Source organism: Notolepis coatsorum (assembly GCF_963971535.1).
Source record: "Notolepis coatsorum genome assembly, chromosome: 10".
Classification (NCBI taxonomy): Eukaryota; Metazoa; Chordata; class Actinopteri; order Aulopiformes; family Paralepididae; genus Notolepis; species Notolepis coatsorum.
In genome coordinates this window covers 96,994,010-97,012,307 of record NC_140174.1, presented here as the reverse complement: position 1 = coordinate 97,012,307, position 18,298 = coordinate 96,994,010, and the positions used below count along the sequence as shown (strand labels likewise).

Sequence of the window (18,298 nt, the reverse complement as noted above, 5' to 3'; positions counted from 1 at the left end):
ACCACTATGCAGCGTCGGCCCCGCCTGAACATTAACATGCAGCGGTGTCTTTATGACATCACATATAGGGCACATTTTCAAATGACTCAGGCCCCGTCCACACGAACGCTGGTTTTAATGTAACCGTGATTGTATGTGCGCAGTTGCACTGTTCGGCCACACACAACCGGGGATTTGCTACACTGCAACCGCGGTCTTTGAAACCGGTGGCCAGGGTGGAGTTGTGCGGTTTTGCAGTTGCGTGTGGGCATAGCAACCGAGGTTATTCCCAGTGTTTACAGCAGAGCTGTCGCAATTATTCCCCATGTTCACGGCAGACCGCGGGGTAGAGAGATTATAGCAGAGCCAACTACACCAGTGTTTACAGCAGTCCCAAGTAGCGTTATATAAAAATGATTGTAACAAACTTTTGTTCGAAATGTATCGTCTGTGTTGAAGAGTGTTGTGATCGACTGATGTCTTGTCGCATTCCTGACCTGACGCTGAGAGTAAACATGTAGCTGCAGCTAAACTAAACTCATGTGTTGTCAAGTTATTGTTATAAGGAACCCAGTCCAGACTGCATCCCCTTAACAATTGTTTGTATTGAGCCGTATTGTATTGTACCCATTCTGCAATGTGTTAAATAACGTTTACCGGTAACGTTACCACAATACGTTAGCATTTAAGCTATATACTATACATGGATATAGCCATTCACATTAGCATGTAGCTAACAACACCGGCGGTCTTTTGTGAGACTAAACTATCCGCTCTTGGTGGTAAATTGTGTTGCTGATGGTTTTGTTTCATCAACAAAATGAGAGGCAGAACACAGTGAATGTATCCGTTTGTTTATTGCAGTTTCTTTCTTTGCTGAAAATAATATGTTCCGTTGGCAAAATGATCCAGTCCAGCTGTGCTTCTAAACAGGAAGTTTACTTCTTCTTCTTCAGTTGATTAATGGCAGATCGCGACCCAACAGGAAGTTTAGTGAGCGTACAGCCTTTTCTGATTGGTTGAAATGGCCTTCATGTCTGAACAACATCGCCGCCTACTGCTTTGGCATTGTATTACATTGTACTAAATGTATCGGTTGCTGGGATCCCAGCTCTGCCGTGAGTATGCAGTTATACACGGTTGTCCACCTGTGTTCACCGTGTGGCCGGAGTTTTATTTTTTCAAACTTCGGTCATATTAAATCCAAACGCTCGTGTGGACAGGGCCTCAGTTCAGTGAGGGTGAATATTGTGAGAGGAGAATTGGAAGAATGCGCCAATATGAGAATTTTGAGACATAGATCATATTAATATAAGTTCACATAGCTAGGAAACCATGCTAAACACTCAAAAAGGCCATTTATAAGATAGTTCCCCTTTAAGTTCAAACAGTGTTGAACTTGGGTGCTAGTTTTGGGTGTATAGTAGTAAAGACATATTAGCATAGTAGGCCAGTTTTTTTTTTATCAGCATCGATTCGTATATAACAAGTTATTTTCTCAATTGTTCATCGCTGAAAGGGAGAGAATATTTGTATGAGTGTGCGTTCGAGAGAGAATAGTGGGAAGCCAGCCAACTCATGAAAAGGCAGGCTCTTTCTCACAGGAATGGCTTGTGATTGAATAAGATATAGCAATATGGCCAAACAGACACAGGGAAATCAAAAGTTTGCCGATTTAACCATAAAGTTAAATCGGCAAAGTCTTTTTTGCGACAGCATAGTGCTAAAACAGAATCCTGAATGCTAAGGGAAGGGGACCGTTGCAAAGGTGCACCGTGCACACTGAGAAATGTATAAGAGATTTATAATACATTTTAATTGACTCCATTTGAAAAGGGCCTTCAGTCCATTTGAATAGAAGACATAGAAAACGGTGTGGGGGCAATGAATGTGGTGGTGCTACTAAATTTTGTGCTGATGCTACTAACATTTTCAGTAGGTAGCACCAGTGCTACTGGTGGAACGAGACAAGTCTGGAGCCCTGCTTTTCTTCACACAGATGAAATCAAAAGTGCTCAACATTGCCCTCTGCTGTTGGTTTGTTAGCACTACACTTGGGGGGAGGACACACTACTCACCTCTCTTTGATGATTTTGTCCAATTTATAGGTTGGCTTGTTCTCCCTCAGTCTCTCCACGTTTGTCCATTCTGACTTTCCATAAGCCTTCCTAAGTTTACGTACAAAAACCTGTTCAAGATAAGGGGATTAGATAGATTTACAAGTGTTAGGATTAGATAGAGAATGGACTCATCTGAAAACCAATCTATCAATTCAACATAATGTTCAAAACAATTCTACCCTGCACCCCCCTTTTCTTTTTAAACTGAAGAGATTAAAGGGGCAGTTCACTCAAAATAAAAATGTAAACCTATTTTTCCTCATACCCGGCGTTTTCCCCCCCAGGTGAACTGCCCCTTTAATCTTGACCAAGATGGAGAGCATAACTATATTGCAATTCAAGATACTGTACACAGAGCAAATATGAATGTGTCATAATGCATGTATACAACAATTACCTTGTAGTCCCTGAACTTTGCAACAATGGGCTCATGGTACAGAAAGCGGATGTCTTTGATCAGATAGAAGGTCCGCGGGGGCGGTGGAGCCCTTGTTCACCTTCTTCCTGTGTTTGGGCTCATGAGGGTAGATGCCCTTCAGAATACACAGGCGTCTGGAACAATCACACAGACGGTCAGAACAATCAGACAGACAGGTCAGAAATAGATGTTGGTGTGGCTAGTACGGAATACTGTGAAATTTGTGAATGTATGCGAATACTGGTATTGCGATATCAGGGTGATACCAGGATAGTAGGGAGGTGCTGCGCTGGGCATCCAATGCTTTCTGTAGCTTACATGACATTAGCCGTGTGAACCTGACTCTGTGCTACAGGGCCTGTATACAGAGTCAACAACCCGCCTGGAGGCACTTATTTACTCCAATCTTCTCCAGACTCACCACCACGACAGTCCAAAGCCTTCTTTTCCCAAAAACAGTCATGTTTTTAGACCATAATGAATTGTTTGTTCACGTTTTCGTGACCACACAAAATTATCAACTTGGCGCATGCGGACTGTGAAAAAATGTCCTATGCCTGGCAAAATCAGCAAAACGACCCATTATTTTGTCGTAGCATGTTATCGCCAAGTTGATTACATATAAAATTAGAAGCGGTGGTCACGAAAACAAGTTTTTGGAGAAGAATGGAATAGAAAAGTGCCTTCAGGCGAGTCTTTACCGCTTTTTAGAGTGAACCAACAGTCCCCTGTAGCAGAGTCAGGTTCACACAGACTTAGTTAGTCTCCCATTGAAATGTCTCTGGTATTATGAGTGGGATGAGTTTTTAAATCAGTAATTATCTGGCATGGACTTTACTGTACCTGAAATCGGCAAGGCTTAGCTGCAGCTTCTTGCGAGCTTTGTTTCTTGTGATGTAGTTGGTGGCTGAGCCCCTCTCATACTGAAAAAAATTAAGACAAAAAGTTTTACCAGACAAGTTTTTACTGTCATTATTAGCTAGGTAGGTAGTTACCCGACTTCACTATTAAATGGATATACAATTTTCAATCAGATTTATTATGACAACGTGTCCGTCCTTCCATTCCTTACCAAATACACTCGACATGCACTAAATGCCAGTTACACTTGGACCAGGGTTCGAGTTGTGTTGAAAAGTTAGACGTCAACCAGCATTTGTGCAAGTGCATACAAGGAATAATCAGGTTCACGTTAAGTCATTCTATGTGGGTAAACGTACTATACGTGTTTTGCAAACGCAAGAAACAGTTTGGTGTGCGCTTCCTTTAACGTTAGAGAGAAATGGTTCCATCGTGCCCCTACTGCCGTGTCTAGCATAGCATTGCTAATTGCCAAGCCAACAACTTCTGCCTCCAACAACCCAACGCAATAACACTGGCGCGAGTAGTTATTGGAAGGGCTGAAAGGAACCCCCCAGTTCATTATAAATCTGAACAAACATTACTCCTTCACCCACCACATGTTTCTTCTAGTTCTCTCAACGCAGCCATGCACACGATTGCTACGTTAGCTAGCTGGTTAGCTAACATTATAGCTAACGCAGTTGAATACCAACTATTTCAATTCTCCTACATGATGTGCTCTTACCTTTTTCTTTTGAGTTCCTCCCATTTATTAAGAATATGTAACTCTACGTACTACAGAGAAGGTTGTTTTCAGAAACTTGTCTAGGCGAAAATGTAAACACTGCAAATCACCACACTGGACTCGCTGTGGCCGGTGCACGTGTTGTTTGACACATGCGCGGAGCGGACACACAGCAGGCACACCAGGACCCAATAGTAGTTTCTCTTGTGCCTGAGTAAAACAAATCTCCCTCTCTCTCTCCCCCTCTCTCTCCCCCCCCTCTCTCTCTCTCTCTCTCTCTCTCTCTATTCTTGTACCGGATCTCCTCACTGGTAAACAAGAATACCCTGAAGACTCTGGCAGGAGCACTCATTCAAGGGTACTACGACTATGCTTGCACCTCATGGTACCAAAGCACCTCAAAGGCGCTAAAAACAAAATTACAAACATCTCAAAACAAACTGGTCAGACTACTGCTTGACCTTACTCCTAGAACCCACCTCACCCCTGCCCACTTTGACAACCTAGGATGGCTTAGAGTAGACGACAGAGTACAGCAACTTGCAATGGGCCTGGTCTACAAGATACACTACACGACCAAGGTACCCATGTACATGTCAAAATACTTCCAAAGGTCAGTGAATACCACGATCACAACACCAGAGGGAGCTCCACAAATCATGTTAAACCCAGATTCGGCTCAAACAAGGGACTAAACACGTTTCGCAATTATGCCACATCAATGTGGAACGCCCTACCCAAAGCTGTAAAGGAATGTGAATCACTACCCACTTTCAAAAACACTCTCAAAAAAACACCTACGGGAGACTGCAATTCGAAACTGGCCCCTGTAAATGTCCTAACACAACCCCCTCCAATGTACAGTAAATTACCAAGTATGGTCTTGTCAATATTCCAATGTACAGTTTTGTTTGTACAGTTGTACAGTGTCCCCCCCCCACCCCACCCCTCCTACCCAACCCCCCCCCCCCCCCCCCCCCCCCCACCTCCAATGTACAGCCCCCCCCCCCCCCCCCCCCACCCAATCCAATGTACAGTTTCTACGTCAAATGTATATACTCTTTTTTCTGGACCCTTTTTGTATCACAAACAGTACTGTATTTGCAAATCTGGTATGTCATAAATGTATAGATGTAGCAGTACTGTCTATCTGTATGTCATGTATGTCATATGTTACGATGAATTGAAAATGGGGGACCCTGATGTAAACAAGACGAAAGTCTTTCTCTGGTCTGCATCCCCTTAACAATTGTATGTATTGAGCTGTACTGTACTGTACCCATTCTGCAATCTGTTAATAAAGTTTTCAATCAATCAATCTCTCTCTCTCTCTCTCCGTGTCAGTGGCAGTTCAAATCAACAAATCATGTTAAACCCAGATTCTGCTCAAACAAGGGACTAAACACGTTTCGCAATTATGCCACATCAATGTGGAACGCCCTGCTGTAAAGGAATGTGAATCCCTACCCACATTCAAAACCGCTCTTAAAGAGCACCTACGGGAGGCTGCAATTCGAAACTGGCCACCGTAAATGTCCAAACCCCCCACCCCCTCCTAATAGACAGTCTTCTCCCCACCGCATATATATTCTCCCCCCGCCGTATATGTATTTTTTTCTCCCACCCACCCCCTCCAAATGTACAGTCTCCTCACCACCGGATGTATATTTCTCTCCCACCCACCCACCCCCTCCGACCTAATGTACAGTCCCCTTCCCATCATATGTATACTCTGTCAGGATCTATGGGTAACAGTACTGTATATTTGAATACCGTATATGTCACAAATGTATCAGTACTAAATACCTATATGTCCCTATGCCATAAATGTCATGTATGTTCATAAATGTCAATATTAATTGAAAATGGGGGACCCTGATGTAAACAAGACAAACGTCTTTCTCTGGTCTGCATCCCCTTAACAATTGTGTGTATTGAGCCGTACTGTATTGTACCCATTCTGCAATCTGTTAAATAAAGTTTTCATTCATTCATTCATTCATTCAGTTCAGTCATTTTTTATTTCGGGTTTTGGACACATAACAATGGGCATCCCATAAATCGGCAACGTTTTACCAGCTGCTATTGCCCGAAAAGGGCTAGGGCAATACCGCTGAAGACTTACGTTTTTTTTTTACATTTACATACATACCAGTACATACATGACAGTACACAGTATAGTATACCTGCAGTATATAATAGTATATATAATAGTATATAATAGTGTTTACAACACATAATGTGATATAGTACCATAATATAATAGTGTATAGTGTAAATATAGTCTAATATAATATGCAGATTAATTATATGATTATATAATGTAATATGACATAACGTACAATACAGTATCATATGTATTATTTTTATTAATTAAATGCAATTAAAACTCTTCTTCCCTTCTGGTCTATCAAAAATAGATTTTCTTTAGTCTAGATTTGAATTGAATTATGTTTTCACAATATTTGAGTTCATCCTCTGTCTAGCCCATTTCACAGGGTGGCTCCGTAAGAGGAGTAGGAGATACACATTATTTTCAGGTTTGTTATCATCACAGGTTTTTTGAAGTTCAATGGTCCTCTGAGGTTGTATCCAGAAATGCGCTTCTTACATTTAGCGGTAATTGATTATTTCTTGCTTTTGTAACAGGTTAATATGTCCCTCTTGTGAATTTCGCCAAAACACCCTTTTTTCATTGTTTTGTTTATTATTATTATTTTATTATCAAACGTCTTTTGTTTTGAAACATCGTCACTTCCTGCCGAAGTGACGTATTTCCCCTCGCGTCTCTCATTTCTGAGCGTGCTTCCCTCTCGCGCCAGTTTCTCTCTTGTTGTTAAGAGGTAAGGACTGCTCTGTGGTTCTAGACATATCTTTGGGTTAAAAGAGCATTATTGTGGTGTAAATGTATGGATAAGTTGCTGGGCAATGAACCAGATTATATACATTAACTACCTATGGTGAAGAGTAACTTTTGTGCACTTTCTGTGGAGTTATTTAGAAGTGACAATCTTTTCTGTGTAACACATTGAGTAGACTTCAACCCTGACGCTGTTGCATGTCTTCCCATTAGAATCTAAGAACCAAGGCGCCATCTTGTGGCCAAAAAGGATAAGACAAGACATTAATTCCTGTGTTATTTGGGTTTTCACAGGTAAAGATTGAATCTTATCAGTGGTTTTGTTTATTATTTTAATGTATTTGTTTAATAGGTAATGAGTCAATCTTATTATTGCCATATTGTATTATTTTGTATCTGTTTTAACAGATGGATGAGTGACCCATATTGTATTATTTTTGGTATTGAGTTGTATTAAGGCGCTCCCATAGTCCAGCAGACTGTACACAGAGCAGACTCCGCGGATGTCCGCGCGGCTCTTTGAGCTTTCATAGTCCAGCAGATCTCAGCGGACGTCCGCGGTCTATTTCCTACATTTCTCGCTCCAGTTTTACTACATTTCCCACAATTCTGTCTGTTCTACTGTACTGGCAGATCAGAGGGAACATTATCAGCGAGAGAGGGAGAGAGAGAGAGAGACAGAGAGAGAGAGAGAGAGAGAGAGAGAGAGCGCGCTTCACGGGCTCATCTCTCTCCTCGCGCCACCAATCGCTCGCGCGGCGTCACATTAAATGCAGTTCGATGTCAACCAAAACGCAGAGCAGCGTTTTGTGTGACACCAAGTCAGCGGCGCGGATGTCCGCGCCTCAGAAAATAGGAGCGTCGCACCTGTGGGTCTGCTGTCCGCTGAGATCAAAGCTCAAGAGTCCGCGCGGACATCCGCGGAGTCTGCTCTGTGTACAGTCTGCTGGACTATGGGAGCGCCTTTTCACTCAATGTGCTATTTCAATGTGAATTAAAATGGAGTTTCTCTCTGGTTGTTAAGAGAATCTAAGAACCAAGGCGCCATCTTGTGGCCAAAAAGGATAAGACAAGACATTAATTCCTGTGTTATTTGGGTTAACAGGGTGAATAAACAACCTGAGATCCAGTCCTGCTTGATTATTGACAGTACACCAGAACACAACGCAAGCTAAACCATCGGTTACACTTTGTACATAACTTGCAGAGTTTTAAAGTTTACCATATCAATGAACTTCAAAATGTGTGATTGTAGAAACAGTGTGTGTGTGTGGTCCCGATATCCTGTATTGTTTATTACTCTTATTTGCGCTTTTATCCAAATCGCTTTACAATTCGTTACTCACATTTGACCCATTCACTCACACACCGACAGCGGAGGCAACCATGCAAGGTGCCAACCTGCTCATCTGGAGGAATTAGGACTTGCTCAAGGACACACCGACATGCTGCCCAGGAGGAGCGGGAATCGAACAGGGAACCTCCGGATTCCCAGACGACTGCTCTACCTCCGAGCCACTGTCACCACTATATATCTGTTGTCTGTTGGCCTGTGTTTTTGTTTATAACCATCTTACAAGAAACTCATCCTAGGCTATACAGTCGCCAGAATACACAGTCAAATTATAAGGACAAAATAAAAAATGAATGGGTTGATCTGGGCATTATTATATACTTTATGTTAATGGTTGGGGACAGAAAGTGAAAGAGAGCGAGAGATAGAGAAAGGAAGAGGGAGGGGGAGCAAGAGGAGAGAGGGGGTGGGAGAGCGAGAGAGAGAGAAAGAGAGAAAGAGAGAGAGAGAGAGAGAAAATACATCACAGGACATCTTCTGCCGGAGCACAGGCACCTTTTAAAATCAAAATGGGTCTTCGTGAGTTTATCAAAGATTATATTCTTGGTTTCTGGGATTATGAAACCCCAAAGGTAATGGTGGTCAAAAACATGACTCTCGGAGTCATATACAGGGGGGTACAATTCCTGGTCATCACCTATTTCATCTGGTAAGCTTCGTGCTTGTGTTTTTTTTGCATGACTATTTGCATTTAATTAATAATGAATAATCATAATTAATAATGAATAAGACTTGAATGCTTTATCATGTTAAAGTGGTCACTTAATTGTGTGCTTTTTCTCATGGGGTTGAGATAATGTGTGTTTAAGCACAGATGTTATGGAGTATGTGTTGCTTTACAAGCTGCATGCTTTTGGACTTAAAATATAAAGCGTGTTCCTCACTAGCACAACACATTATCAAACAATAGTAGAGTATGGAAAAAAGATGGGATCCCAGGCACTCAAATAGTAGAGTATGCTTTCTGTGTGCTTTTGTGTATTCAATGAAACCATCGAGCCAACGACGACACAATGTTTTGTGATATCAAAATCCTGAAAGCTGAAAATAACAATTTTGTGGTGAGGAAATGAGTCACTCACTTTGCAATTAGTCTATGTTGCAGAGCAAATGTGCAGCATAATTGATGGCCGGGTAACCGAGCAGCTGATGTCTAGGGATGGCCACAGTCTCAAAGGCCATTACTGACCATGAAATCTGATCCAAATAGGACCATTTTCATACATTCTGATTACAGGCTGTTTGAAACAGGATTTGATTAGAAGTCCTGGATTTGGTATTTGAAGTGCTTCACTTGAGATAAGGGGTTGAATAGATCCAAGGAAAAACTACTGCTACAAGTAATAATTTGATAACGTGAAATGTCTTTTACACCTGTGACATCCCCCTGCAGGTATGTCTTTATAAGTCAGAAGGCATATCAAGACACTGAAACCCATCCAGAAAGCTCAGTTTACACTAGAATGAAAGGAACAGCACGTCAGGGAGACCATATCTTGGACACAGTGGAGTATGTGCGACCTTCGGAAGTGAGTCCACCAGACCCCCACAATGAACATACTCTGACTGGTGAAATCTTACCCTCCCATTAGCATTCCTTGTCATATACTGTATAAGAGCGATGCACTGCTCTGTTGTAACTGAACTTTGTAAAGAAACTCAAGTGATGCATTGCTCTGTTGTTCTATAAAGTGTTAATAGCGATGCGCTACTCTGTTATGCTGCTATAGACTCATTACATCAACACTGATTATTTTATTGTAAATGAGGGCTATTTTATTGAACTATTTTATTGCACTGCAGTACTGCATCATTTTACTGTCTATTCTATTTTTACTAACTATTTTATTGCACTATTTTACTCTATCTATTCTATTTTAGTCTTCTTATTACTGTCTATTTTAAAACTGAATCAAACCATAAACAAAGAGGCCTATTGGGATGTTAGATTCTAATGGAAAACTGAGATTTGCCTTACCTTTTCCACTTTGCTTTTTTATGCTCGTTTTACATATCTGTTTTATATGTCTGCACTTTATGCATTGTGCATGTGGGGCAGCGGTGGTCTAAAGGTTAGAGAAGCGGGTTTGTGACCGGAAGGTCGCCAGTTCGCTCCCCCGGACCGGCAGAACAAATCTGGGCTGGGGAAGTGAATTAATAATTCTCTCCCATACCCTTAACACCAACCGCTGAAGTGGAACTGCTCAGTGGCCAACGGTGTCAGACTGTGGTTGTACTGGGCAGCTCCCAGGTTTGAATGGAACTGTGTGAATGTGAAGCAGGGCGTAGCTGAAAAATAGCATCCGTGCTTAGCGAACCTATACCCTGGGTAAATAAAGGTTAAACAAACATTGCTAATTGTCTTATTTTTACTGCTGTGAAGCACTTTGAACTGCAATTTTGTATGAAAGGTGCTATACAAATAAAGTTATTATTATATAGTTCCTAAGTCATCTTTTTCATCCCAGCATTAGACCCCCCCCTCAATTAACACCTGCTTGGATGTTTTCCTGACAGGGCGGTGACGTCATCAGTATAATACTGAGACGAGAGGTCACTTATGATCAGAGGCAAGGAACCTGTGCAGAGGTGAGTGGTGCTGGTGTTCGCCTACAGAGCCCACCATGGGCAAGCCACCCCCTACATCAATGAGCTCATACACCCACTCTCCTCCAGCCGGTCACTGCGGTCATCCCATCAGGAGCTCCTTGTGGTGCCCAGGACCAGACTCAAGACAAAAGGGGACCGAGCCTTTGCGGTGACTGCCCCAAGGCTCTGGAACGCCCTCCCTTTAGCCCTGAAAACCGCTCCCTCAGAGCTCAATTTAAAAGGCAGCTAAAAACCCACTTCTACAGGCAGGCTTTTTAAACACTCATAGCCGTTTTCTCTCTGTTCATGTCTGTTTTTTTTTTTTGTCTATTCTTGTGTTTTAGCAATTTTTTTATGTTTTCCTTTCTGCTCTTCACATGTTTTATTTCTTGTATTTTCCACTGATGTTTTAAAAATGCCGTGAAGCACTCTGTGCACTCATGTTGAGAAGGGCGCTCTACAAATAAAGTTTTACTTACTTACTTAGAGGCACAGTTCACACACAGCTTGAGGACCATCAATCATTTCAAACCCACAGTGCACTATAGAGCAATATTCAACTGGAACAATAGAATAGAATAGAAATACTTTTATTATCCCGAGGGAAATTTGACACTGCAAATCGCTCAATATTAAAACATTAAACATTTAGACAGAACAGGTCACAAATAAGAATAACTAAACAAATCAAATTGCCTAAGATAAGAGTAGAATAAAATAGAATAAAAATGGAATAAAATATACAGTAAATAAATACAGTAAAAATATACTGAGGTCTACAGTAGGTGTAGTATTGCACAGTGCTGTTTCAAAAGTAAGAGTCCAGGAAGATGGTAACTGTCACTCTGTGCTCAGTGATGCAGTGAGGCACAGTGATGCATTGTATAGTCTGATGGCTGTTGGAATGAAGGACTTCGTGTGCCGTTCAGTGGTGCATTTAGGTAGTGTGAGCCTAGCACTGAACATGCTCCTCCTGTCAGCAACGTCTGTGTATAGTGGGTGGGGGGGGGGGTTCCCTGATGGCCTGGAGCTTAGCAAGGCTCCTCCTCTCCGCCACCCTCGCTAGGGAGTCCAGCTCCACCCCAACCACGCTACTGGCCTTCCTGACCAGCTTATCCAGCCTGTTTGTGTCCCCTGCTCTCAGTCCGCTGCCCCAGCAGGTCACAGCGTACAAGAAGGCGCCCGCCACCACCGACTCATAGAACATCCTCAACATCCTTGTACAGACATTGAATGATCTCAGCCTTCTGAGGAAGTAGAGTCGGCTCTGGCCCTTCTTGTACAGTGCCTCTGCGTGTTTTGACCCGTTCAGTTTGTTGTCGATGTGCACACCGAGGTATTTGTACTCCTCAACCGTGTCCACATCGACTCCCCTGATGGAAACAGGGCCTATTGCTTAATGCCAAGCCTGTAGTGCTGCTTTTGCTTCCGCGTTTTCCCTGATTGGCTGCGCCATGCCCCGCGGCAGGCGCGGCAACCGCAGAGCAGAGCGGCAGAGCGAGCGGAGCGGCAGAGCGAGCGGAGCGGCAGAGCGCGAGCGGAATTATGTAACCGCCGCAGTAATCCGCCATGATTTTCATTCGGCGCTTCAGCTCACCTGGCAGAGCAGCGGTCCTGCGGTCCGTTGTTGACGAGTTCGAATCCCATCAATTTTTTTTTAACGTGTATTCTTTCGCCGGTTAAGGTTAGGCATGGTTAAGGTTAAGGTTAAGGTTAGGCATTGTTTCGGAGTTGGTTAAGGTTAGAACGGTTAAGTTTAGGCGCTGTTAAGGAGCTGGTTAAGGTTAGAGTTTGTCTTAGAGAATGGCAATATTCTTTCTATGGTTAAGGTTAGGCATGGTTAAGGTTAAGGTTAAGGTTAGGCATTGTTTCGGAGTTGGTTAAGGTTAGAACGGTTAAGTTTAGGCGCTGTTAAGGAGCTGGTTAAGGTTAGAGTTTGTCTTAGAGACAGCCTATTTCCGCACTGCCGCTCTCCCGCGGTCACATGGTCAAATTGTCACATTCTTGCACTACTGGATTGTGAAAAAGCAACACGCAAACAGGGGTCACAGGTGCACTCCTCCTCCTCCCCAGCTCCACCACCAGTTCCCTGGTCTTTGCCACATTTAGCTGCAGGTGGTTTTTAATCGCACCATGTGACGAAGTCCACTACCAGTTCCCGGTATTCCCCCTCGTCACCGTCCTTTATACATCGCACTATCACAGAGTCATCAGAAAACTTCTGAAGGTGGCAGGACTCTGACCGATAGTGGAAGTCGTTGGTGTAGACGGTGAAGAGGAAGCTACCAGTATCCACAAGACAAGTAAAGAATAGTTTAAAAAATATAAAGTGAACTGATGTAGTATAATGTAGTAGGATGCAAATTGTGTATTTCATTTTTATTTTCTCTTATTGTATTTTTCAATTTCAGTTATCCTTTCATATATGTTTTTTTTGGGGGGGGGGGGGGGGGGGGGGGTGAATTAAATTAATTGTATCTTCACTGTTGAACATACATTTTTGATTTCCTTTATGCTTTCAGTTTTTTCTTATTTCTATTTTGTGTTGAGGACCCCAGGAAGACTAGCGGTCATTAATCTGACAGCTAATGGGGATCCTAGTAAAACAAACAAACAAACAAACAGTTTACAAAACAAGTAGGCTGCACTTTAAGTCAGTGACGAAAAAGCCATGAACAATGAGAGACTATATGACTAAATAGGGGTTGAGACCACCATTATTGAACCTTCAATGTGTCTTTCTCAATAGCGTAGCACCATTCATTATGTAGTAGACCTGTAATAGTAACCGTTATAGAATGTATAGACCTGCACCTTGAGTATAGCTACTGTTTACTTTTACTCATAGTATATATTCAGATTACATTTTATTGCCTATATTTATGTCTTTCTTATATTACCCTGTCCATACCTGTACCTCCCCTCCCCCATGCTGCTATGATGACGCCCAAATTTCCTCAAGGGGATCAATGAAGGAATATCTTATCTTCTCTCATCTTATCTTACAGCATATCATGGAGAGAACACATACACACATGTTCATATCTTTTCCCATGACATGCCCATTTCCCTACCAACGCAGCTCATCTGCCATTTAATGATGATAACCTGTTGTTTGCCTATTAAGACGTCTGTGATGTTGATGTAATGTAATGTGATGTGATGTAATGGAATACTATAAGCACAGCCGGGGAATATCACTCTCATGATTGAGTAACACTGTTGTTGTTTCTTTCAGCATTTCTCCGTCGCCAAGGCCAATTGTACCACAGATTCTGACTGCATTCTAGGAGAGGTTGACTTTGATGGCCACGGTACCATGATTATTTGGATATTTTATTATTATTATTAGTGTTATGTTTTTTTCTTCTTCTGTATTTGCTGTACTACTACAGTATTTCTGTGTTCACCGACCTATCCTGTTGTCTCCAGGCCAGAGAACTGGGCGATGTGTTCCGTACTACAACCACACCTTCAACACATGTGAAATACAGACATGGTGTCCCATTGAGGAATATGCTGCAGAACGGTAAGGGTTAAAACAAGGTCATGAAGGTTGGTCTGAAGTCATGTGATTATACTGCGCTGTATGTTATAAAGTATAATCATTCTCTTTTTTGTCTCCAATAGGGCGCCACCGTTATTGGAGGCCATTAATTTCACAGTATTCATCAGGAACTTTATCCATTTTCCTAAATTTAAAGTTCAGAGGTAGAGTATGCCCTGACAAACACACACATACTTAGGTTGTACTTTAGTTGCATATTGTAGTGTTTTTTACTGTATGAAGCATATTATCAGGGACTCATACAGAACCAAGCATTTCACTGTAATGTTCATGTACTTTATACAAACTTAAAACTTGAAACTTGAAACGCACGCACAAGCGTTATAAGTGTGACCAAGAGGAGTTTGGCCACAAGCACAGCTTTGTTTTAAGACAAAGAGAGGGTCAAAAACATCAAAGAAGTCATCATGTATGAGTATGAGAACTCCAATGATGTTAAAAAGCCCATTTTCTTATCTCTCTGGCAGGGGAAATGTTAGAGAAGAAACAAAGAAACGCAAAATGGCTAAATATCTCAACAAGTGTCACTATGACGAAGAGAGGGAACCATACTGCCCTAATTTCCGTCTGGGTTACATTGCAAATCAAGCCAGAGAGAAGTTCAGTGAACTCTGCAGGACTGTAAGTATTATGCACCATGCCCTGTACTCCTGTTATTAGCCCAACCTCATGTGTAATGCAGGGTTGACTTCAATTGCACTTTCAATAGAGGCCTTTCATGAAATGATTACAATGGCCATCTTTACTCCCATGTTAGAAGAAAAAACTGTTGCTATTGTATGTAATTAAAAAAATGTTGCTATTGTATGTATTTAAAATTATTATAATCTTTTTAATAATTTTGTGTCTTATTATTGGAGCAAGTTGTAGTGGAAGAGTATGCTTTTCCGATGTTGTGTTTACTCTACCACTGCACAAAAAAGTAAAGATAGTAAAAAAAAACTATAAAAAAATCTAAAAAAAAAAATAAGTTGTATTATCCAACCTAGAGACAAGTAAATTAGAACGAATGTTCGAACTTCAGAAAGTACATGGCAATTTCCATTTGAATTGATTGAACTGAAAGGGTTTGATCCCCTGATGTATACATTTCATTATTATTATTAGCATGGTAAGTATGTGGAAAGCCTGCTTATTGTTTTTGCCTGGTCTTGGTCAGGGAGGGGTGATTGGGGTTTTCATCAACTGGAAGTGTAACCTGGATCTGCACGCCTCATATTGTAAACCAACATACTCCTTCCGTCGCCTGGACCTCAGGAAGGACCTGCCCACCTCAGGATACTACTACAGGTGAGCTCTGACGTTCAATTCACTATTAACATGGTGGCCATTTTGCCCTCATGTCACGCTCAGGTTGGGGTTCCTTTCCACCCTGTTCCCACCCAAGAGAACCCAACCTGAGCAAAATGGCGTGAATATGATCATGGTCATCCACTAAGGGGTCTGGAGATACCACCTGCTTGGGAGATTCCACCGTCTTAAAAACTTGAATCAGCAATGTAATCCACTGAAATAATGCACCAACTCAGTAACATAATCAGACTAATTTCAATTAGGCCCTACTTAAAAAAATAATTAAAAAAACAGCCTAACAGACATTTTATTCCGGTTCAGTTTTACTCCATCTTCGCTGAACTTTGATTCATGTTATTATTATCATCTATGACCATGGCATTCACTTGTAATGTATTATTACACCTCCCCCTCTCTGTGATACATAGGTTTGCCAAATTTTACAGCGATGACGGAGTGGAGTCTCGGACGCTCATCAAGGCCTATGGGATCCGTCTGGATGTTATAGTTCATGGTCATGTAAGTGAAACATCCATCATTACAACATTTCTTTTTTTTTTATCCACTTTTTCTCCCATTTTCTCCCATCCCAATTTTCGTATAATCCAATTCAACCCTCCCCTGTCACGAACGCTGTTTCTTGCCTCCCACAAGCCGGCTGCAATGTGGACTAAGTCATACATAGCACAAGTCCCCTCCGGTACTTGAGGTAACAGCAGTCGCATTTTTTCACCTGCGCAGCTCGATCTCTCAGTGGTGAGGAGTAACGCGTGGGAGGCTCACGCTGCCCCCGACACTTCCTGATTCTACTGCGCAGGCGCACCAACCGACCTGTAGGAGTCGCTGTCCACAACGCCCGATCCCCACCCATTAGTTTCCCACCCCCTAATACGGCCAATGTGTATTAGTGTGAACGACCAGCTAAACTGAAAGCAAATGTGGAGCACTGGGCTCGAACAGGCGAGCCCAGCGTCTCCAGATTTCGTGGCGAGCGCCTTGCCCACTACGCCACGTAGCCGCCCTCATTACAACATTTCTAAAGGAACACGGCAACAAAAAATGAGTTTACCGTCTTCTACCAATTTCCTCTAGGATACGGACCACTAGCACTAGCATAGCTTAAAACTCTGGGAGAGGTGTTTTTTGTTTAGGCTAGTGGTCCGTATCCGCTTCCATTAATTTGTGCTAAGCTAGGCTATCTTGTAGCCAGATAGCTTTCTACTGAACGCAGAGAGAGGAAACTGGTTATCTATCTTCTTGTCTGACTCTGGAGAAGACTTGATTGATTGATTGAAAATTGTATTAACAGATTGCAGAATGGGTACAATACAGTACAGCTCAATACACACAATTGTTAAGGGGATGCAGACCGGAGAAAGACTTTAGTCTTGTCCCCCTGTGTGAGTGTACAGTGAGCGTATTTCCCATAGTGTTGGCGTGTTCCTTTAAGTTGTTTACCAAACAAACCCCTCGGATTGCCATACTGTAGTCCTCTGTTTCCATATTTACTTGCATGTTATCATCTTCACAGGCTGGTAAATTCAGTCTCATCCCGACCATCATCAACACAATGACGGCCATGACATCCGTTGGAATTGTGAGTTTTTACTTCCTCTTTCTCTCCGTGTTCATGTTAAAAGAGGATCTTATTCTTGTCATGTCTGCTGGTTTTCTTTTGTCCACCACAGTCTTCCATCATCTGTGACTGGGTCCTGCTGACCTTCATTGACAAGAACGAGGTCTACAGTGAGAGAAAGTTTGATAATGTAAGGAAAAGAAGGATACTTTTCCAAACACACACACACACATACAGGACATACACTGATTTTGTGAGCGTGTATTCTCAAAGTGTGTCCTGATTCTTCACACAAACATGCATACACATGTCTGGCAAACAAACCTTGCATGTATATACCGACCGTATATATGGGTCTTCATGGGTCTTCTATTCTTTTGGGAAATCTTTTGGATCCCACAAGATAGTAAAACTAAAGATCACACACACAGCACATTTTTACTTTATTACATTTTATTGCAAGTATAAAGTAAATTTACCTATCTCAAACCAGTCCTCTTTCCTCGATCCTCCAATCACAACTGTTGCTTCCTTTGCCGTCCTCTTGCATTTCCTACACAGGTTAGTAAACAACGCACCCAGCCTGTTTCCACGGAGTTCACCATCGTCAGCTACAGCTCAAACCTCTCAGACCTGTCAGACGGTGTTCCACTGTGATGCCTCCAATCCTAATTACCCACAGTCCTCTCTGGCCATGTATGGATGCTTCTCTAAACACCTAACTCTGTGGTCTACATACAACACAGCTCTTTAACAGGCCAGGTACTAGATGGTCTATACCTCTTTCTTTGTGGCAACAAACTGAAGGAAAGCCAGAGAAACAGAGGCACCGTGCTGAATGGCAGGCAGCTACTGGTTATTCTTGAATAAAGTCTACCTGTGAGACAAAATACCGTTAGGGGTGTAACGGTATGCAGAAGCCACGGTTCTGTACGTACCTTGGTTTTGAGGTC

At 42.3% G+C, this 18,298-nt stretch overlaps 2 protein-coding genes across 2 annotated transcripts in view; one reads left to right on the top strand and one right to left on the bottom strand.

The window, feature by feature from the left end:
* pes (pescadillo) overlaps nucleotides 1–4,244 on the bottom strand; it is a 28,866-nt gene extending 24,622 nt beyond the window's left edge. Inside the window, 5 exon segments of the mRNA XM_084323322.1 lie at nucleotides 2,058–2,167; nucleotides 2,497–2,574; nucleotides 2,576–2,651; nucleotides 3,361–3,440; nucleotides 4,106–4,244. Of these exon segments, the coding sequence (XP_084179448.1) occupies nucleotides 2,058–2,167; nucleotides 2,497–2,574; nucleotides 2,576–2,651; nucleotides 3,361–3,440; nucleotides 4,106–4,129 (368 nt within the window). The 5' untranslated portion in view covers nucleotides 4,130–4,244.
* A 4,581-nt stretch (nucleotides 4,245–8,825) lies between these two features.
* Nucleotides 8,826–18,002, top strand: p2rx2 (purinergic receptor P2X, ligand-gated ion channel, 2; the record flags this gene model as incomplete). Its single annotated transcript, XM_084323348.1, has 12 exons — nucleotides 8,826–8,968; nucleotides 9,713–9,848; nucleotides 10,837–10,908; nucleotides 14,147–14,222; nucleotides 14,341–14,437; nucleotides 14,539–14,619; nucleotides 14,944–15,097; nucleotides 15,636–15,766; nucleotides 16,198–16,288; nucleotides 17,301–17,366; nucleotides 17,458–17,535; nucleotides 17,907–18,002. The coding sequence occupies exons 1-12, from the start codon at nucleotides 8,829–8,831 to the stop codon at nucleotides 18,000–18,002; spliced, it is 1,218 nt and encodes a 405-aa protein (XP_084179474.1). The 5' UTR covers nucleotides 8,826–8,828.
* Nucleotides 18,003–18,298: the final 296 nt, after the last annotated feature.